Source organism: Xenopus laevis, chromosome 6L (genome assembly GCF_017654675.1).
Source record: "Xenopus laevis strain J_2021 chromosome 6L, Xenopus_laevis_v10.1, whole genome shotgun sequence".
NCBI lineage: Eukaryota > Metazoa > Chordata > Amphibia > Anura > Pipidae > Xenopus > Xenopus laevis.
In genome coordinates this window covers 129,681,771-129,705,029 of record NC_054381.1, presented here as the reverse complement: position 1 = coordinate 129,705,029, position 23,259 = coordinate 129,681,771, and the positions used below count along the sequence as shown (strand labels likewise).

General features: G+C 37.0%; 1 protein-coding gene and 1 long non-coding RNA gene across 2 annotated transcripts; both read left to right on the top strand.

Moving 5' to 3' along the window:
- Nucleotides 1-10,830: 10,830 nt before the first annotated feature.
- On the top strand, nt 10,831-11,880 carry LOC121394886. Its single transcript, XR_005962066.1, has 3 exons — nt 10,831-10,934; nt 11,159-11,481; nt 11,772-11,880. It is a non-coding gene; the product is annotated as an uncharacterized LOC121394886 (long non-coding RNA).
- Nucleotides 11,881-12,114: 234 nt separating this feature from the next.
- Nucleotides 12,115-14,178, top strand: LOC121394885 (dual specificity mitogen-activated protein kinase kinase 1-like). The gene is made up of 4 exons (XM_041567045.1): nt 12,115-12,288; nt 12,900-12,978; nt 13,412-13,563; nt 13,953-14,178. The coding sequence occupies exons 1-4, from the start codon at nt 12,270-12,272 to the stop codon at nt 13,964-13,966; spliced, it is 264 nt and encodes an 87-aa protein (XP_041422979.1). The 5' UTR covers nt 12,115-12,269; the 3' UTR covers nt 13,967-14,178.
- The last annotated feature ends 9,081 nt before the right edge of the window (nt 14,179-23,259 follow it).

Sequence of the window (23,259 nt, the reverse complement as noted above, 5' to 3'; positions counted from 1 at the left end):
TTGAAAACAAGCTCTAACTGCCTCATTCTGTATCAGGCAACTGAGGTGAGTGGAGCTCATCATCATACACTTGGGGAAATGTTAGAAAAATGAATATTCATATTCATATAGCTGCTGAGTAAGGCTTAGTAGCTGTTAGTGGGGTAATTGCAAACCATTTGAGTTTGAAGGGGATGAAGTGATTGGCCCTACAGACAATAATGGTCGCATTCCCTTTACTAATGGTATACATATGTACATATATTATACATTCCCTATTTTCATCTACATATAGCAATATAGCTGCATATAGTTGTTGTGTAGGCCTAAGTATCTGCTAGTGGAGTAATTATGGGGATCTGAAAAGATATTAGTGTGCTTCAAACTGCTGATAGTTTTTCCTAGTCATTAATTGTCACTCTAATGTTACCTTAATGTTACTGGCCATTCATTTTCAGTTAACTGTTAAAAAATGGTTCAAACCTTATTTATAACCATTTCATAGGATTATTACATAGTGTGTAACCAATGATTTTCTCTCTCCACAGAAGGAATATTCTACTAACAAATCAACAAAAATAATTTTCGACATATAAATCAACAAAAAGAGTTTTTGACATACAAATCAACAAAAAGAGTTTTTGACATACAAATCTACAGAAAGAGTTTTCGACATACAAATTCAAAGAAAGACTTATCGACATACAAAAACCATCATGTTTCGACGCATATGCAGTATTTTCAAATGTTTTACGAAAGTAAGGGTTTTTTTTTATACTCATATCCTAGATTTTTAGTTTGTATGGAAATGCTGTGTAAATTGTTAATGACAAACTAAAATGTATGTGATGAAAATTAAAAAACAAATTGCTATAAATGTTATTTTCCTGTTAACTCAGGGGTCCCCAACCGCCGGGCCTGAACTGGACTGCTGAACAATTAACATGGCACGCCCAAATTGGATGCTGACCCCTCCCCGACTCCTCCGACCCCTCCATACCCCCTCCCCGATCCCTCCTGACCCCATCCCCGACCCCTCCAGACCCCCTCCACGACCCCACCCTGGTCTTTGGAAAAATATTTGCCTCTTTTTTGGTCCCTGGGTCAAAAAAGGTTGGGGACCCCTGTGTTAACTGATTTAAATTTGAGTTCACTGGCATCACTATAGAGGAAGCAAACCCATAATCATGATGGGTAGCCCAAGGAACAGGGGGGCCTGGACCATGGGGTCCTCTTTCTCTATAGCTTTTTAAGGCCAAAGAAATCCCCCAGCCACTCTCCAACCTCCAGCCAGGGAGCAGGGGAAGCAGATGGATGGGGGACATCAGTGGTGGGCAGGAAATGTCAGCCAAGGGTGGTGAGTGGGTGGGCGGGTATTTCTGGGTAGGTATAGCTGTGCGCTGGCCCCTCCAAAGATTTATTTGTGGGGGGCCCGGAGCTATCAAGTTAGGGCACTCTTTAAGATTTAGTGAATTTGTTTCCCCATGTTAAAGCTATAACAGCTCCATGGTGGGATGTAGCTTTACTTTATGATCATTTTGCATATCTAATATTAATTATAAAATATTAATATAAAATATTCATGATCACAAATAGGGATGCACTGAATCCAGGATTCGGTTAGGGATTCGGGCAGGATCCGGCCTTTTCCAGCAGGATTCAGAGTCCTTCTGCCCAGCCGAATCCCAAATTTGCATGTGCAAATTAGGGGCAGGAAAGGAAATTGCATGACTTTTTGTTACAAAACAAAAAAGTAAAAAATGTTTTCCACTTCCCATCCCTTATATATATATATATATATATATATATATATATATATATATATATATATATATATATATATATATATATATATATATATATATAAGTTCAGAAAGTACCTGCACTTTAACCCTCTCAGTTCGTAGTGGGTGCTCGGTCAAATAGTATTATGCAACTTTTCAAAATGGACCAGCACTCCAGTTTGTTCAATCAAACGTGAATATTTATTTGAATAGTCACTCTCGAATAGTCACGAGAGTGACTATTCAAATAAATATTCACGTTTGATTGAACAAACTGGAGTGCTGGTCCATTTTGAAAAGTTATATATATATATATATATATATATTTCATTTCAATTATCACGGTTTTTTGCTTTTTGTTTTTCGTTTGTGCAATTTTAATTTTTACTTGTGGGGTATATTATATTAAACGAAGAATTGAGGAAACGGCACACAGAATTGAATGCAAAAGGGGACATACCCCTATGGATTTATTGTGTCAAACAGCACAACGTTTCGGGGGCAGGCCCCTTCGTCAGGTGATAGGCCTGCCCCCGAAACGTTGTGCTGTTTGACACAATAAATCCATAGGGGTATATCCCCTTTTGCATTCAATTCTGTGTGCCGTTTCCTCAATTCTTCGTTTCCTGTGAACCCAGGGGAGTGCCGTCTCCCTAGAGGACTGAGCACCAGATTATTGCATACGAGAAGGCCTGGGAGTGCATACAATTTCTACTTTGACCTGTATATTATATTAAACACAGGAGGTGTGCACTAAATATATGTGAATGCCTATTGGCCAAGTATTTTCTAATTTTCAGTAATTGATTGGGGTAATTTACACATTTGATTAGCGTTTTTCCAGCGCTTTTTTATTAACACTGAGCATAAATTAATTAAGTTTAAGTACACATTTGCAGGCTCATATATACCCAGAAGCAGTTGTCCCAACACAAATGAATAGAGTTCTCACTTTTATTAACCATCCGGTTCAGAATGGAAGTGCTAGTACCCGCATTTAGGGAGATTTATTATTAGAGGGGAGAGCAATATGCATGTTTCCGGCCGAAACTGAAGGCCACATTACTGCATTACTTAAGGGCTTTTAGAATGGACTTGCGAGGGAGCTCACTATAGAGTCCACACAGACCTTGAATCTTATCTCTTATTGGATACTATTTGTAACATAAAATATCTAAATGAACAGCTGTTGCAGAACAAAATAGGAAATGGCCATAGAGGGGCAACAAAATGTTACATAGTATTGTTTTTAACCATTTTAACAGTGTAGAGTGTAGGAGAGGTTTAATTTAAATGTTGGTTTGTTTTTGTAATAGTCAAAAGTGAAACACCAGATGAGTGTATTGTTTGAAACAACGTGTGACGTATACTGATGACCATGCTGACACGTCTATTCCAATTTGACTAATGTTCCCGCCATTTCTGTGTATTTAAAGCATTTCTGTAATCTCTGTCAGTACTTTGAGAAAGGCCTCTGAAGAGGTCGAAACGTCAATCTCCTATGTGAATAAAAAAATTCTTAACTTTTCCTAAGTCCTGAGAGTGCGGACCTTATTTGTGCTATATATATATATATTTATGTGCAAATTAGGATTCGGATTCGGTCTGGTATTCAGCCGAATCTTTCACAAAGGATTCGGGGGTTTGGCCAAATCCAAAATAGTGGATTTGGTGCATCTCTAATTACAAATTTCATATATCTTTGGTTTTGGGTAGATCTAAACCAAATCGTTTCATTACTCACCGTAAGAAACAGCTTATAATAGCCTTATATTTTGTACACTTTCTGCATATCTAATATTAAATTATACCTTGTTTTCTGTATTGCTTTATAAGAAAAAAGGTCTTAGAGGTTGGGAACTGCTAAGTTTCTTCTAATGGACCTATTCATTTAGTTACACCTTGATCATTGCCTCTAATATTCAAACCTATTTTCTTTTGCCAGGTTAAAGAAGAGAAAAATGAAGTCATTTTGGTAAGTAGAGAAACTTGTCATGCATAAACGTTTTGTTAAAGATGTAGGATAATGTAACAATTTTAAAAGTACATTTTAATGTTGTAAAATATAATAAAAATTAAAAACACTTTAAAACACTCCAAACCTTCTAGCAGATATAAAACTCTTCTTGAAATAAGATGCATAGCCTAGCATATGTTACTCCCAAGGGGCCACATTTTGTTCACATTTGTTAATTAGATTTTGTTAGATTACAAGTCAGACTTATCTGTGGATCAGTAGCATTAGACACAAACTCTACACAAATGTATCTAACATTTCAGTTGATTTACAGATTTGACCATTACCACTTACATACCAACATTGACCTGATTGCTAAGAACCCATTTCATTGCTAATGTCTAATTATCCTTTTCTTTTCCAGCAAGGGGCAGTCCTGGAACCCCTTGCATTTTTCTGAGAAAAGAGATTCCAACACTGCATTCATTTATACTCAAAACTATATCTCATAGTATAATGTGTCTTTTATTTATCTTGATCAATAATCTCTTACCCCCCCTTTTTTTTATTCAAAAAACAGGACCTACCGAAGATGTACACAGAAATGCCCTGTTTGGTAAGCAAATATGAGTTTACTATTAGTTATATTTAAATAATATTAAATTAAATAAAGCAACATTACATATATGAACTGTTCTACTTTGCTGTCTTAAACAGGAGCAAACGACTGGATATGGGAATCTTCTCAGCCCGGTAAATATTTAAAAATATTTAAAAAAGGCTAACACAATTAAAACAAAACAAACCCATAATATCACGGGAAGTATACTTTGGCATTTTCCAACAAATAATTGATTGAATTTTTTTTCTTACAACAAGGAACCAGTAGAAACCACTGTTAATAATATCAGTGAGCTAAGTAGGAAAACATGAAACTTTGAAAATACATATTACTTTTATTAAAGTTGTCTCTGTGTTAGAACTCCTGTTATCTCTCTCTTACCCAGGGAATAACCAGAGCAGAATGTGGAAATTGCCACAGACAACTGCCAAGTAATTGAATAATGGGAATTATAAAAAAGTTTAACTTGTCATAAATGCATGTTTTTGTACCTTTTCTATAAATCAGAATTAATCTGAATTGATGTTTATTTACTCTCTCTCTTAAGCATCACCAACCAGATAATCACAGTATTAATGCTTGAGAGGGACACACATACCGTAGAGTTGAGCGAAGTTTTGATGCCCATAGACTTTAATGCATTTTGAATTTTTGATGAAGTAAAACATGCCTCATTCACTCATCCCTACAAACAAGATATTGACATAGCACATTACCAACTTTATTTCCAATACTGTGTCACATTGCCATATGCAATAGATATTAATATAGCAACAAATGGATTAATTTTATGTTTTAATTATTAAACAGAAACAAGCTGAGGAAATCATTGCCCATGACATTTGCCAGGAGATAGATATTGGCCATAACAGCTGCCAAGAAGAACCTGATGAAAACAGTGGTCATGACATCTGCCAGGAAGAACCTGAGGACAATATTAGCCATCACAGCTATCAGGTAAGTAGTTATAAATTAACTAAAAAAAATAAGAACAGGCCTCTTCCCCAATAATACATGGCTTTTTACTAAATATATTTTAAAGCCTTCTTTGTAGAACTCAATTAATTATATCACATTTGCAGAATCAATCATGTGATCCCTGTGATCAATAATCTTCTATCTCTTTTCCAGAAACAACCTGAGGAGCCTGGCACAGAGATCAGCCAGGGTAATGCCTCAGAGGAAGAAGAAAATATAGAAGAACAAGAGGAAGAAGAAAACAATAGTTTTGACATGCTTATATCTAGTGAGCAAGAAGAAAGCATTAGTGATGATCTGTTTCCATCACTTGAGGTATGATTTGCTATGAAAGACATTAAGACATTTTGTGCATTGAACCGATTGATTTATTGGGACATGTTTAGCGTAATGTTTATTTAGTATGGCTTTGTTTAGGCCCACTAATGTCTGGGAACCTAAAAACCAAACTGCAGTTTAAATCACCAGCCCAGCTCATGCTAAAACACTTTAAGAACTATATATTTTTGGAGTGTCCACATAAACTGCAGTGCCCAGAGGGAAGCCATCAATGCTTATCACTATAACACCGTGCTGCACACATTACATGGGGAAACCCACAAATGGGTTATTTTATTTTTTTGCAGCTCTGGAATACATTGAAAACTTTGAAATACATTTTACTTTTATTAAAGTTGTCTTTGAGTTAGAACTCCCGTTATCTCTCTCTTACCCAGGGGAAACCAGAGCAGGATGTAGAAATTGCCACAGACAACTGCCAAGTAATTGAATAATGGGAATTATAAAAAACATTTACCTTCTTATAAATGCATGTTTTTGCACCTTCTCTATAAATCAGAATTGATCTAAAATGATCTTTGTCATTCACTCTATCTCTTAAGTATCATCAACCAGATAATCACAGTATTGATGCTTGAGAGGAAAACATACCGTAGGGGTTGAGCCAATTTTTGACGCCCATAAACTTTAATGCGCTTTAGTAAATTTTCGCCCCCGGTTAGTTTTTAACAAAGCCAAATGGATCAAATTCTCCCACCCCTACAAACAAGATATTCACATAACACATTACCAACTTTATTTTCCAATAATGTGTCACATTGGCATATGCAGTAGATATTAGTATAGCAACAAATGGATTAATTGTATGTTTTTATTCTTAAACAGAAACAACCTGAGGAAATGATTGCCCATGACAATTGCCAGGAAGAACCTGAGACCAATATTGGCCATTTCCAGGAGCAACCTGAGGAGCCTGGCACAGAGATCAGCCAGGGTAATGCCTCAGAGGAAGAAGAAAATCAAGAAGAACAAGAGGAAGAAGAAACAAATAGTGATGACATGGTTATATCTAGTGGGGAAGAAGAAATCTTTATTGATGATCTGTTTCCATCACTTGAGGTATGATTTGCTATGAAGGACATTAAGACATTTTGTGCATTGAACTGATTGATTTATTGGGACATGTTTAGCATAAAGTTTATTTGGTATGGCTTTGTTTAGGCCCACTAATGTCTGGGAACCTAAAAACCAAACTGCAGTTTAAATCACCAGTCCAGCTCTCATGCTAAAACACTTTAAGAACTATATATTTTTGGAGTGTCCACATAAACTGCAGTGCCCAGAGGGAAGCCATCAATGCTTATCACTACAACACCATGCTGCACACATTACATGGGGAAACCCACAAATGAGTCATTTTTTTTCTTTGCAGCTCTGGAATACATTGAAAACTTTGAAAATACATTTTACTTTTATTAAAGTTGTCTTTGAGTTAGAACTCCCGTTATCTTTCTCTTACCCAGGGAGAACCAGAGTAGAATGTAGAAATTGCCACAGACAACTCCCGTGTAATTGAATAATTGGAATTATAAAAACATTTACCTTCTTATAAATGCATGTTTTTGCACCTTCTCTAAAAATCAGAATTGATCTAAAATGATCTTTGTCATTCACTCTCTCTCTCTTAAGTATCATCAACCTGATAATCACAGTATTGATACTTGAAAGGAAAACATACCGTAGGGTTGAGCCAATTTTTGACGCCCATAAACTTTAATGCACTTTGGTAAATTTTCGCCGCCGGTTAGTTTTTGACGAAGTGAAATGGATCAAATTCTCCCACCCCTACAAACAAGATATTCACATAACACATTACCAACTTTATTTTCCAATACTGTGTCACATTGGCATATGCAGTAGATACTAGTATAGCAATAAATGGATTAATTGTATGTTTTTATTCTTAAACAGAAACAACCTGAGGAAATGATTGCCCATGACAATTGCCAGGAAGAACCTGAGACAAATATTGGCCATTTCCAGGAGCAACCTGAGGAGCCTGGCATAGAGATCAGCCAGGGTAATGCCTCAGAGGAAGAAGAAAATCTAGGAGAACAAGAGGAAGAAGAAAGAAATAGTGATGACATGGTTATATCTAGTGGGGAAGAAGAAAGCATTATTAATGATCTGTTCCCATCACTTGAGGTATGATTTGCTATGAAGGGCATTAAGACATTTTGTGCATTGAACTGATTGATTTATTGGGACATGTTTAGCATAATGTTTATTTAGTATGGCTTTGTTTAGGCCCATTAATGTCTGGGAACCTAAAAAACAAACTGCAGTTTAAATCACCAGTCCAGCTCATGCTAAAATACTTTAAGAACTATATATATTTGGAATGTCCATATAAACTGCAGTGCCCAGAGGGAAGCCATCAATGCTTATCACTACAACACCATGCTATTAGTATAGCAACAAATGGATTAATTGTATGTTTTTATTCCTAAACAGAAACAACTAGAGAAAATGATTGCCCATGAAATCTGCCAGGAGGAACCTGAGACAAATATTGGCCATTTCCAGGAGCAACCTGAGGAGCCTGGCACAGAGATCAGCCAGGGTAATGCCTCAGAGGAAGAAGATAATCTAGAAGAACAAGATGAAGAAGAAAACAATAGTGATGACATGGTTATATGTAGTGATGAAGAAGAAAGCATTATTGATGATCTGTTTCCATCACTTGAGGTATGATTTGCTATCAAGGGCATTAAGACATTTTGTGCATTGAACTGATTGATTTATTGGGACATGTTTAGCGTAAAGTTTATTTAGTATGACTTTGTTTAGGCCCACTAATGTCTGGGATCCTAAAAACCCAACTGCAGTTTAAATCACCAGTCCAGCTCATGCTAAAACACTTTAAGAACTATATATATTTGAAGTGTCCACATAAACTGCAGTGCCCAGAGGGAAGCCATCAATGCTTATCACTACAACACCATGCTGCACACATTACATGGGGAAACCAACAAATGGGTCATTTTATTTCTTTGCAGCTCTGGAATACATTATTTGCTAAAGAGGTTTTTTGGGCAAAAATTTAGATTTTTAGAGGAGAAAAAAACGCTCACCATTTCAAACCTGTTGTGTATAGGTCAATGGGAGATTTCCTTTTTATAATTGAATGGTATTGTGATTTGCTCTGTATTTTGTCCGATAATCAAAAAAATTTGGGGTTTTCGGGCAATAACCCAAAAAAATCTAGCGATTTGGGTTTTTGCCCGATTTTAGCAATTTTTTTCCCGACCTGACTGTTTCAAGTTATTTTATTGATAAATAAGATAAAATTGTGGATGGGAGTTTGGTCGAGCTTAGTTTAATACAAATATGAGTTTTAGTAAATAACCCCCTAAAAGTCTCACACACATTAATTCTATTAGGACAAACCATAACCCATATACATAAGAATAAAAATCTTTGGAATAGTTATGTCCACCATTAACAACACTGTTTGGGCACAAGGTCTCTTTGCTATACTAAATATAAATTAGAAACTGCTTAACAAGGAACACAGTGAGGAATATTATGGGGATGCCTCTCAACCTGATGTAACAGAAACCAACAAACTATATGAGCAACAAACTAAAAAGAAAAGCTTGCAATATTTATTCTTTTTGTCTATTTACTGACTTAATCTAAAATAATGTTTTCCTTTACCAGGTCTGCAATGAACATGGATTTGACAAACTATACCCGGTATGCAAAAAATGTTTTTACATTATTATCCCTGTTTTCAGCCTTCTCCCTCTATTCTCCCCCCACCACCTGGCATTATATTGTCTTATTTTCAAATTTTGCATTTAACTTTTTTTTAGGACCCAACTGGCTGGATAGACCTCGAACAATGTGTTGGATCAGGAGGATTTGGAGTAATCCATAAGGTCAGATATGAGACTTTAAGATTGTAACGGGCGAGAATGACCTACCTTTTGTGGCCCTTAAAATCTCAATGTAATTCTATATATTGTATCTATTTATCTATCTAGTATATAAATATTCATACAGGGAGATATAAGTATTTTATGCCACATTTTAAGCAGGATTCATATTTCCTTTTGGAGTTTGTTTTTTGTTTCTGAGACTGCAAAGACTCATGTCGTTATACCCAGGTACTTTATCAAATTCAAGTCAAAATTCACCACAAATCTGTTTTCTTTCAGGCATGGCATTTTAAGGAAAAGAAAGAAGTGGCCATAAAAGTAATAAAAGATCTTACGGTAATGTATATGTTTTACTATTTAATTTATTATAATAAGAATGTTGCAGAAAGTGTTGTGTTACACATACAAATCAACTGCCAGTAAAAAGAGACTTTGTAAACCATGATTAGCAAGTCGCCCCCTTATATAATGGATAGTCATAATGCAAAATGGAATTTGTAATGATTAGAAATGGACTTCTTTATATGCCCCAAGCTCTGCTCAGCCCGGTGAAATATTCATTGGAGGTTTAATTATTTAATAAATGCAAAACTAACTATATCAACTGCTTGTAATATTTGCAGCTTATAAAAGGCAATCGTGTGACTTATATTCATTAATCTCTATGTAACAATACTATAAAGTAACCACCCCTAACAGAAGGGGATTTAAATCACACCAAATCATAGCAAAAAAATATCATTACCCAGTTCAAAACATTGCAAGTAAACACATGGAGTGGCATAGAGAAAGAGGGGAAGTTAGTATCTATGATTGAGAGTGGACGCCATTACAGCACATCACAGAGAGACTTGAGAGAACTGATAGCCGGATGATCCCTCTATCCCCGCTCTGACCGTGGTCTCCGAAATGGGGGAAACCAATATTGGATAAAACCTGTTAACTTTATTAAACTTTACTAGCTTTATGCATTCAGAAGCTTCTGATGAACTGACTCCAGTCACGAAATGCGTAAAGCTAGTTCCCCTGCCCATTTACACTTTTGTATTCTTAACATGGATTAATAAAGTTAACTGGCTCTATCCAAGTTTGGTTTCCTCGAGTTCTGATCCGGTGAGGTGATCCCTACTATCAAGTTTGTTTGGGAAGTTAGTATCTGTGGTGTTGGCACTGTGGTACACTGATGGCAAAGTAATGAATTCTATGTTTTACAACAAGGATTAAATAGTTATCAAGACTAATTTAATGATCATTATTTCTGTATCTAGGATAATGAAGAGATCGTTACTGAACTGTATGTACTTCAACGCGTTTCTGGCCACGACAACTTCCCAGCCTTTTATGGAGCCTATTATCTACGGCCCAGCATTTCAACTGAAGAGGCGCTATGGGTAAGGATATACTTCTTAAAAAGAAAATCTCCATCAAAGTTAATAAATATATCACTGATTATTTCAGACCCATTACTGCTACTGATTACTATGAATGTTACACAGACACACAGACAGACTGGCAGACAGACCGACAGATAGATAGATTTTAGGCAACATATTTATATATATACACTATAATATTTATATACACTATAAATATAAACACTTTATTTTTATTCTAGATTGCTATGACAATGTGTGCTGGTGGCTCCGTAGACGCCTTAATTAGGAGCACGCCCAATAGATCCTTGGATGAGACCTGGATTTCATACATATGCTGGAAAGTTTTACAGGTAAGACAGATATTAACCCCTTCATTGCTTTTCATAATCTCTGCTCACCGACTTTGTATCCTATTAATTCTAGAATATAAAAATATATACATGTTCATGTTTGCTTTATTCTTCTTTCTAGGGCCTGGATTACTTACAGGAACTGAGCGTGATACATCATGATCTCAAGGGCGCCAATATAATGTTAACTTCTACGGCCCGTGTGAAGATAAGTAAGTGACGTTTATTATCTATAGGAAGAATGGGTGCCACAAAGGGAAAGGGCACCTTTGCATAATTCAAAAATATCATTCTAAGCAACGTTCCAATATACAGTTATTAATTTTCAGTCTTTACACTCTTTTTGCACCCGGTTCAAATCAATAGTCAGCACCAGACAAAAGAAAATACTGCTTCAAAAATATATTTCCATTTGTAATAATTATAACACCTTTCTGTATTGGCATAGATGTTATTACTGCGTTGTACAAAGTAAATTCATGCTTGTTTTTTTCAATTTCAGTTGATTTTGGCCTTGCCACAATAGGGCCCATCAGTACAAGTAATGCAGGAACCCGCTGTTGGATGGCACCTGAAGTCCATGCATGTTTTACAGGAAATGTACATTATAACTGCAAGGTATAATTAATAAAATAGTTGTCATTTAGTTCAGTTTTCATTAAAGTCATTAGGCAAAATGCAAAATGAATAACAAATCCATGCCAAATGTAATTTGTAGAGTTTTTTTCTCCTAGTAGAGACTCTTGAAAATGTAAAATCATAAATGGTATAGTTTAAGTCGGCTACTGGAAATGTTTCATAGTAATACAACGTAGCTTGGTTCTAAAGTATTAGTCATTTAGCATCCCATATTGACCCTGAGACAGAATGAGGAGGGAGAGTCAGTAGAAGTATCTTTATCATCTCTAACAATGATTATAATTTGTTTTCTAAATGGGTGTTGCTTTTTGTTTTTATTTTCTAGGTGGATGTGTGGTCTTTAGGAATCACAGCCATAGAAATGGCAGAATACAATCCTCGTAAGTAATCTTAAATAACATTTTGCGTGCGTTTATGTTAATTTGTGGAGGAGTGTTTTTAGGAAGGTCAGGGGGTATCACCCATTCTATAACAATGAAACATGTAGGGATGCACCGAATCCACTATTTTGGATTCGGCCAAACCCCTGAATCCTTCGTGAAAGATTCGGCCGAATACAGTGATTTTTAGTGATACACTAGAAAGCAAGATATAACTTCTTGTTTCAGAGACAGGAGCAATCAGATAAAAGATATAGACTGTGTCTTTCCTGTATCCCCTTAGGCTAATGGCAAATAATGTGTTTTCTCTGCCGCTGAGAAAATGCAGATACAGCCATATACTGCCCTATATGTCCAATATCTGTCTGTCACTATGCACACACTGCAAATTCCATCCAGACTGCATTTATTTACTTGTTATGTATGAAAGAAGGAAATTCTGTCTCTTAATCTCAAAAAGTTAAAATAAATCATCGGTTGGTTCTGATAAAAGAAACTCATAAGAATATTTGATGTAGTCACCCTCTACTGTACAATTTTGCAAAATATGTTGGCCCCTTGTAAATTTATAAGAATAACAATAATAATATTGTGTTCTCTTACACTTTCAGCACACATTAAACTCCGTGGTACTGAGCTTTCCGAAAGGATTATGAATGGTCCAGCTCCAGCTCTAAAAGAGGATATATGGTGAGTCAATGTTTTTTTTTTTTTTACAGAAATGGGACTTCAGGTGGCCATAGACGTTACAATTACAATCATTCCTGGAAAAGATCTTTCCAAGAAAGATTGTTAATTTCAGTACACACATGTAGAGCTGAATTGTCAGATATACAGGTAGAAACAATAACATTTTACCTACAATTTATACTACTGTATCCACTCTATCCATTGCTGTGATGATGGGCTGTGTTCAAGTTATTAGTATTCGTTTAGAGACATCATCCTTTTCATAAATTCAAGAGCTTACACTTTGTTGGCCAAAATTATTCAATGAAAAGAAACATATCTCCCATTTTAATTCCCTATTACCCAACAGACTTCAGTGTCCTTTTTGAATAATTCTGGCTCTGTGTTTTATTACATCATCAGTAACACTTCTGCCCTTTTTCTTTCCCCCCAGGAGTAGTAAATTCCAGAGATTTATTAATAAATGTCTTCAGAAGGATCCAGCCAAAAGACCATTCGCAAAGGAACTCCTATTAAACCGATTCATCACATATAATCGAGATGAAGAGGAGGTGCAATATAGCATAGCAGAGCATATACATAAAGGTAATGCAAATGACTCATATTCTCTACAATCAAAAAGCAATTACTGGGAAATCTTTAATGCCTATGTGGTTATTCCAGGCTTTATGGATTTAAGGATTCCTATTTTGATCACTAGCCAAAAATTTGAGAAATTCCATCACATGCAAAATCTGCCCCTAAGTATTAATGCTTTTAGGGAATTTTCATTTTCAGGTGTAATTAGTTTTTTTTTTAAATTACTAATGGCTTTAGCTCCAACCAGTTCTGCTTTAAATCGTAAAAGTTTCTATCAATTACTAACTTAGCTAGCCAGTTAAGGAATCACATTATGACCATTTTACAGTGCCCTATCATGTGCATAGATATAAAACACAGATCTTCTTGTCTAACATAAAAACATTTTCTCCTAGGAGCAAAGAAATAAGGCCTTCAAGTAAAAGATTCTCTTGCAACACCTCATTAAGAAGACTTTGTTAAGACGTAGGAAGGAAATGGAAGAACAATATATAAATCCCAAAATGGATTCTACCCTTGCAAGATCTGAAATGTGGCTCCTTCATTATGTTCCCAAAAGGGAAAGGAGGGAAAGGGTTGGGAACACAATGTAGGAGCCACAGCCCATCTACTTTGTATACTTTACCAAATGTTTATTTTTATATAATCTATTTAAATGTATATATATTTTTATATATTAATAAAAATAATAAAATATAAGCTGATGTTTGACGTTTGAATAATTAATATCTAGGGGCACATTTACTATTGGTCGAATATCGAGGGTTAATTAACCCTCGATATTCGACCGTCAAAGTAAAAACCTTAGACTTCGATATTCGAAGTCGAAGGATTTACCGCAAGACTAAAACATCAGGGATATTAAACTTTAAACAACTGTAGTGGCTGGGACCATTGTAGCGGGATATGAGGGGACATTTTGTAGCAGATAAGCGGTTTGTCAGCTATCTCAGCCACAGGCCGGTGCTACTGTTCTAGTGTCTGCCGATAACAAACAGGTTGAAATTGCATGCTACCATAGCTCAGCAAATGCTAACTGACGCAAGTTCTGTAGTAGACCAGTATAACATACACCTGACGGGTCAGCAGTCATCATGGCGGGAGCTTGACGCATTAAAGGGTCGACTATCTGAGCTCCCTTATCTGTAGCAGTAATGTGGACTTTTCTCCCCCATAACCGTAAATAAAAATAATGCCTATATAAATAGGCCACTAAGAGTATAAGAATTACCCAACAAAAAAAACCGCACAATTTTCATACTTTCCGTAGAAAAAAAACAGCTGAAATAAATGTAATGTGTGGAAAAAGACCAGTCAGTGATTCCCAAAAATGGCTGCTATCCCCTCACCTATTTCTCTTCAAGGGTACTTAGATTTGGCTGGTGGTGAGGTTACCCTGAAAGCCAGTTAGTGTGAACTTTTGGCAAGAAGCAAAATTGCCTTGATTTATAAACCTGGGAACCTGGCCTGTAACTTTTAAAAGTCTGTGAATAACAGTTTGTGTAAAACTTTGGCTAAATGGCTAATATAAAACGGTATTTTCCTTAGATCTGACACCTTGTTATGATTTGGATCCCAAACTAAAAAAAAACAATAATATGATGTATGTGCTCTGCTAGGCCCTTTTGTAATATATGTCTTCAAGTCAAGACATAAACATGTTATCTGCAGGACTCTATCTTGAGTGCCTATATGGTAAAGTCAAGCAGACCTGTGTTCAACCTGGACACCTGACCTGCCCCACCATTGCCTCCTACCTAGAGCCACTACCTGAGGCCGAGCCCAACCACAATGAGTACCTGTGGGTATTCCACAGGTACCTGACCTACTGCAGATCTCTAACTCGAGTGCACTAACTAGAGGGGCAGCCGTCTGGTGCTTATACAGAAATTTGCGTTAAAAATAACTCTTCAGCCTGCTGCCAAATCTGGAGGTTTTCTTTGGGAATCAACGCATGCAGGACCGTATGCTCACGGCTGATCATCAGGGAAGGGGGGTTCTAAGGCAGTGACCTAAATACAGCCCTAGTTAACTAATCCCATTGATCAGGTGCTGAAGCGCTATGGGGCACAATATTAAGCACCTTTGGGTGCATCCACAGTGCCCATGGGAATTTCTAAGCCCTGTATAGTGAAACATAGGTAGACATTAAGTACAGAGCTTTCTTGCCTCCTTCATTCCAAGGTGCCACCTAGCTTGCACGAGTACGTGACGTGCACACTAGCGGGAGTCCATAGGGATGTCCAGGCACCAAACACCACACACCACCTGCCTTGTATGAATAAAGCTCTGTATTTATAGGAAGGCACAATTCTTCATGCACCATTCTGGGAGTAGGAAAATGTTCCTTAAAGAAGAACCAAAGCCTAACTAAATAAGTACCTAGGAATGTTGTACTTTATGTTTTGGGCTTCTGTACCAGCCCAAGGCAACCACAGCCTTTTAACAGTAAAGATCTGTGTCTCCAAAGATGCCCCAGTAGCTCCTCATCTTCTTTTCTGCTGATTCACTGCACATGCTCTGTGCTGCTGTCACATACTGAGCTTAGGGACCAACGCATAATATACAGTACACATAGAATAGAAATGTCACAATATAAGGCTGATTAGTTATTAATACAGATAATAATTACATGGCAGCTCAGAAACCAGTGCAATTAGCATCAGAAGTTAATAATTAGCCTTGTATTACAGGCCAACCTCATTTTCTGCTTGATAATTTGTAACAACCCCTAAGCTTAGCTTCTCAACAGCTGCTTTGGCTATGGCATTTTTAGCCATATTATTTTTTAGGGTTTTGTTCTCCTTTAATGATTTCTAATCGCTTTTTTACAATAGTGGCTACATTATTCCCTATACATCAATTTAACTCTGTAACAGCTGTGGGCCAAAGACATTGTCGGCTGAGGGCTCCTTTTATGTAGGTGTGAATTGGGGTAATTGATTGTGAGCCTCATTATAGCTACTTATACTTCTGGACTGTATATTTTTTCACATAATGCTATGTGAATAACAAAATTGAAAGATGTAAGATGCATATTTGAAAGGTGCTTGGTGGATTGCTTGGCAGGTCCCAGGCTGGTGAGAAACTGAGGAGAAAGCAGAATAAGTTGAAAGGGATAAAATTCTGTAGAAGCCAAAACAGCTAATTATGTTAGTGATATGTGTAATCATGTAATTAAAATCATCACATAGCACTTAAACTCCCATATAAAAGGCTCCTTATTGATTTCTAATCGCTTTTTTACAGCGGACATTAGTGGCTACATTATTCATCAATTTAACTTACAACTGTGGGCCAAAGACAGTGACATTTTCGGCTGAGGGCGCTTCTAATGCGGGTCTGGTGGGGTTTTCCATACGCTAATTATTATCTGAACTAAATCTTGCTCAGGTTTCAGAAAGACAATTGTTCAGGTCATATAAACGGACCAACAGGCTGGTCGAGAATGAGTAAAGCCTATGTTGTGACAGTACCGTTAATACTGTATTGCTTCAATATTACCACTGGGTGGTGACAAAAGCATAGCTAAACGTTTAGAGAACAGGGTGCTTCTGATTCAGGTCACTGTTGCTGTATTCTTTGTGGCTGTGGATTCAGGTGTCTGTGTTACACCCTTAGTAATCAATAAAGCATAAAAATGAATCAATCACAGCTCCAAGCAGTAGTTTTAAACTGCAAAATATTTATTAGCAGTGTTTGCGCACATAGCTAAACGTTTCTAATTACAGTCTGAGACAGCTGTTCCCTGTGGAAATAAAGCACTCTAGATAATTACCATGGCAATAATTTGTTTCCACATTCCAGCATTGCGTTACCATTTTCTTCATTGTGCACTGTGTCATATAAGTGAAGTAACTTACTAGCATGATAGAGATGCCAAGGCTGATCAAAGTCTATCAAGTTCTACCCTTTCCCAGAACAAAAGAGAAATAGCTTTCCACGTGCCTATTTAAACTTATCTATATATATATTTTCCAAGTTACCACATTTTAGTGTAGAAGGTGCAAGGCACGATGTGCTCGGGTACAAGGTAACCCTGAATCTGATCTGAAGACCTGGGGGCAAATTTACTTATGGTTGAATATCGAGGGTTAATTAACCCTCAATATTCGACTGCCGAATTGAAATTCTTCGACTTCAAATATCGTAGTCGAAGGATTTACCGCAATTCGTTCGATTCGATTTTAATTCATCGATCAAACAATTTTTGTTCGACCAAAAAAAGCTACCAAAGCCTATGGGGACCTTCCCCATAGGCTAACATTGACTTCGGTAGGTTTTAGGTGGCGAACTAGGGGGTTGAAGTTTTTTTTTAAAGAGACAGTAGATCGACTATCGAACGGTCGATTAGTCAAACGATTTTTAGTTTGAATCGTTTGTTTCGAAGTCGCAGTCGAAGGTCGAAGTAGCCCATTCGATGGTCGAAGTAGCAAAAAAATACATTAGAAATTCAACGTTTTTTTTTTATTCTATTCCTTCACTAAAGCTAAGTAAATGGGCCCCCTAGTGTTAGGTGTAGGGCTGCATTTTAGTGTTGACCTTATAGGCCTTCCACCTATGTCCCACTCACATGGGATATCTCTGCACAATTCACTCACTGGTGACAATTTTTGCACCTCCTGTTTCTGTTTCATGAAAGTGTGTAATTTCACCTAATTTTTGTATTTTATTCAATTTGGCAGTGATAGGAAAAATAAACCACTCCGACTCACCGCAAATTTGTAGTTTCAAAATAAGCCGAATATATCCAGGCCTGGGTGCAGGAACTTCAGCGTCCCACGCCGTGTATGTGCAAAGATGAAGGAAAAGAGAGATTCCTCACACCGGACCATCAGTTAAAAGTAGAAATCTTTATTAGGCCATGTTAAAATACACGCTGCATCTCCTGCTTGACGCGTTTCGGGCTCAGCTGCCCTTAATCATAAGCATCTGGCAGTGAGGCAGGAGTCCAAACACTCTATCTTTTTGTTTGTGTTTACCCATATTTATATATTAAAATACATTGACATATTCCACAAAAAAGGTGTTTGTCCATCATCAATAATCTCTTCTCTGTTCTGTTTCACACTCACCTTTATTTGCTCATTTACAGGGGCACGGCTGCCAATTGGCAAGTTACCTCAGGCAGCAGTACCCAGTGAGTTACCAGGGATGGCAAAAAAGCTGCTCCTGGTAACTCTTAAAACCAAAATTTTAATTGCTCCCTCTGAATTAGAGATGTAGCCCCCCACCGAAGCCGAAAAGTTAAGCAGATAAGCAGACCCATAAGCCCTTGGAACTCAATAGTGCACATGTTTTAACAGACGTGATTGGACACAGCTCCTTAAAAAAGGAAGTGTGTGGCAGTTGCCTTTGAATAAGTGCATCGTCAGGCTCAAAAAGCATTGGGCTTTTCACATCCTAATAAATATACTTTTTACTTTTCAAATCATGTGTACTTTTATAAGGCTCTCAAATTCATGTTAACAGGTGCTAGACTATACTCTTCAACTGGGGGTCATTGATTGGGAGCCTCATTATAGCTACTTAAACTTCTGGACTGTATCGTTTGTCACATAATTCTACGTGAATAACAAAACCGAAAGATGTGAGATGCATATTTGGAAGGTGCTTGGTGGATTGCTTGGCAGGTCCCAGGCTAGCGAGAAACTGGGTAGAAAGCAGAATAAGTCGAAAGGGCTAAAATTCAAAATTCTGTAGAAGCCATAAAGGCAAATTATTATGTTAATGTGATATGTGTAATTATGTAATTAAAATAATCACATATCACTTAAACTCCCATATAAAAATCTCATTTTAGATAATCAGTGTTTTGGGAAAAAAAATAGCTGTATATAGGCAGGCAATAGTTCCAAGGTTAAAATACCTTTTCTTCCAATAGATCTGATCCTGCTTTCCCATGTGCATGCACCTACCTACCGATTATTGCTAGGGAGCCTGAACAACAGGTCGCAGATTTATCAAGGGTTGAAGTGAATTCGAGGGAATTTTTGAAGTAAAAAAATTCAAAATTCGAAATAATTTTTTGGATACTTCGACCATCGAATAGGATACTATGACTTCGACTTCGAATTGAAGTAAAATCGTTTGAATATTCGACCATTCAATAATCGAAGTACTGTCTCTTTAAAAAAACTGTGACTTCAATATTTTGACAAATGAAACCTGCCAGGGCTATGTTAGCCTATGGGGACCTTCTAGAGTAGTTTTCTACGTTTTTTGAAGTGGAAGAAAAATCGTTCGATCGATGGATGAAATTTTACTTCGACCGCAAAACAGTCAAATTCGGTGAAAAAAACTTCGACTTCGAAGTTCGAAGTAAAGCCATTCGATGGTCGAATTTCGAAGTATTTATCACTTCGAAATTCGACCCTTAATAAATCTGCCCCTAGATGTAATGTGTCCAAATATGGCAGATGCCAACTCCTCCATGCTCCTCTGCATTTACAGACCAAGTATGGGGCACCTTATAAGGGAGTGGTTCCTGAACTTTGTAAGAAGGTAAAGGGAAGTTTTGTTTCCTTTGAGAATTATTGTTTAAAGGAAAACTATACCCCCAAAATGAATACTTAAGCAACAGATAGTTTATATGAAATTGAATGACATATTAAAGAATCTTACCAAACTGGAATATATATTTACATAAATATTGCCCTTTTACATCTCTTGCCTTGAACCACCATTTCGTGACTCTATCTGTGCTGCCTCAGAGATCACCTGACCAGAAATACTACAACACTAAGGGGCCGATTCACTAAGGGTCGAATTTCGAAGTTAAAAATACTTCGAAATTCGACCCTCGGATTGAAATCCTTCGACTTCGAATATCGAAGTCGAAGGATTTAGCGCTAATCCTGCGATCGATCGATCGAAGGATTTTCCGTTCGATCGAACGATTAAATCCTTCGAATCGAACGATTCGAAGGATTTGAATCCAACGATCGAAGGAAAATCCTTCGATCAAAAAATCACAGGCAAGCCTATGGGGACCTTCCCCATAGGCTAACATTGACTTCGGTAGCTTTTAGCTGCCGAAGTAGGGGGTCGAAGTTTTTTTTAAAGGGGAAGTACTTCGACTATCGAATGGTCGAATAGTCGAACGATTTTTCGTTCGATTCGTTCGATTTCGTTCGAATTCGAACGAATTTAACCAATTCGATGGTCGAAGTACCCAAAAAATACTTCGAAATTCGAAGTATTTTTCATTCGAATCCTTCACTCGAGCTTAGTGAATCAGCCCCTAACTGTAACAGGAAGAAGTGAGGAAGCAAAAGGCAGAACTCTGTCTGTTAATTGGCTCATGTGACCTTACATGTGGTTTGTATGTGTGCACAGTGAATCGTACGATCTCAGGGGGCGGCCCTTATTTTTTAAAATGGCAATTTTCTATTTATGATTACCCAATGGCACATACTACTAATAAAGTATATTATTATGATAATGGTTCATTTACATGAAGCAGGGTTTTACACATGAGCTGTTTTACTCAGTATCTTTTAATAGAGACCTACATTGTTTGGGGGGTATAGTTTTCCTTTAAATACAAAATTGTGACTAAAATCTCCAGTTTTTATATTCAAATGATCATTTGCTAATCCTAAATTTTTTCGACATGATTTGCTTTTTTTTTTTTACTGCTTTTTGCTAAATAATGAAATTTAAACGTTTTGATAAAAACAGATAATGATTGTAGTGTCTGCCTCTATTTTATGCATTTTTTTTAAAATATGGGTGTCTACACGGCAGTTTTTTCTCTGCTTGTGGAGTAGTACCAGAAACCATGCATTCTTCAACAGGAATTGCCCCACTGAATACAGGTCTTTTTTTAGTCTAAAAATGCTCCAATACGTATATGTTGGCAATGAACCACCTGGTCCAGTGGTGTCAGGTGGCTCTCATTGAAGTCACTGGAAAGGGCAGTTTTAGGTGCTTCTCCCCTGGCTGAACTACATCAATGGAGAGTTTGGAGACAATGCTCCTCGTACTGTACAAGGAAGGTCATGTGCACACTCAGGCCCTTCAATGGTATTTCCGCTTGGTGCTTAGAAGCCCTAGGGAGACAGCACCCCCAAAATAACAAGTAATCCAGTAAAGCAAGCTAGCACACACAGCGAGTTAAACCGGGGTCATACCCCTGGTGTGTTTATTGCGTCACAACATTTCGTTGGCGTTCCCTCTTCATCAGGTCACCTGACGCTAGCCTGCTTTACTGGACAATGCTCCTCGTGCCATTGGCCTAAATCTGGGGAAGCTGAATGAATCAACTGTCACTGATAGTTATGGACTTAACCTTGTAAGCACCATAGCTATTTCATTGGAAGGCTTACTCGCACGTGAATAAGGAAATTGTACTGCTAAAGGCAAGCTGTGATGGGTCAAAGTTTACTCATACTTCTGCATTACTTGACTGTTGAGCCCCTTTGAGGCACTTACTATGTATCACTGTGCGGGAAGCCAGAACATATTATACAATACCTGCCATGAAGGAATTCATACGTGATAAACATACATGGAAAAAAAACCCACAAAATTCTAAACCGGGAATATATTTTAATGAAAAAACGTTTCATCATATAGACATATTGCTAAGGTAAAATATATATCTATACACAATCTCCTGTAACTGAAAAACTATCATTGCATATAAGAGAATTTTACCTTCACCATAAATATAAATGTCTTCCACCCTCCCTCCTATACTGTGCTAATTATGTTTTCTCTTGATGACCAGATGTCATGTTAATCGCTGTACCAGAGCATGGCCTGATAATTACATTTAGTGGCGCCACATTTATTTCCCCCAGTAAACAACTAATAATAGTCCTGTAAATAATGTGGGTAAATAATGGTTTGTCTTATTAGCTTGGGGCTCAAAACTGGGCAATTACCCCAAAGTCCCTTTTCCCTAAATTAAATCTTGCTATTTTACCAATTTAAAATTGTTGCCATTACTAGATTTGAAAGGCATAAACAATCTATTTTACAGACTAACGCTGGCTTTCATAGGTCATAATTTGATGTTTTTGGGGGGTTAGCACATGTAGGAATACAGAATAAAATACAGTAGAACCCCAATTTTTTTTTTTTTACATTTTTCAGGGGACCAGAAAACAATGGTGAAGTCAGAGAGACGTACTATGCATTATATATTGGTGGGACCACAAAAAAAGGTAAAATGAGGGAAAAAAATCAGGGAATGTAAAATTGAGCTTGTAGGAAATTGAGGTTTCACTGTAAATATTTGTACCCAATTATAAAATCCAAACACACATGAAATAGAAAAAGTCTAAACTGCATAAAAATATAGCCTTTGAGATACGATAGTTAATTAGGATACCAGAGCATCTTAAAGGGATAGTGATCCATGTAACACTAACATCACTAACCTTTTTTTACTGTAGACCCCCCTGCCTTCCACCAGCCCCCCACTTACTAACCTGTGTTGATCCTCAACACAACTTAAAGGAGAAGCTTTGTAAGTGATATTGTGCTTGGGGACAGGGCAATATTTGGTTACACTTGTCCTCCAGCCCATTGGAACATTAACCCACTCCTAAGTATGTCGGCTGTTGAGGACCGATACAGGTTAGAAAGCAAGTAGCAACTACTTTACAAAAGGTTATAAATACCAGGGTTTCTATAGGCATAATGGCATGGAATGTGTCTTCCCTGTTAAATATTATTTTTAACTATAAACAG

Bases quoted from the DNA above. Each gene is read 5' to 3' on its own strand.
- LOC121394885 (XM_041567045.1), top strand. The intron at 12,979-13,411 runs GTGAGTCAATGT...CTTTCCCCCCAG, and splicing joins GCTCTAAAAGAGGATATATG to GAGTAGTAAATTCCAGAGAT.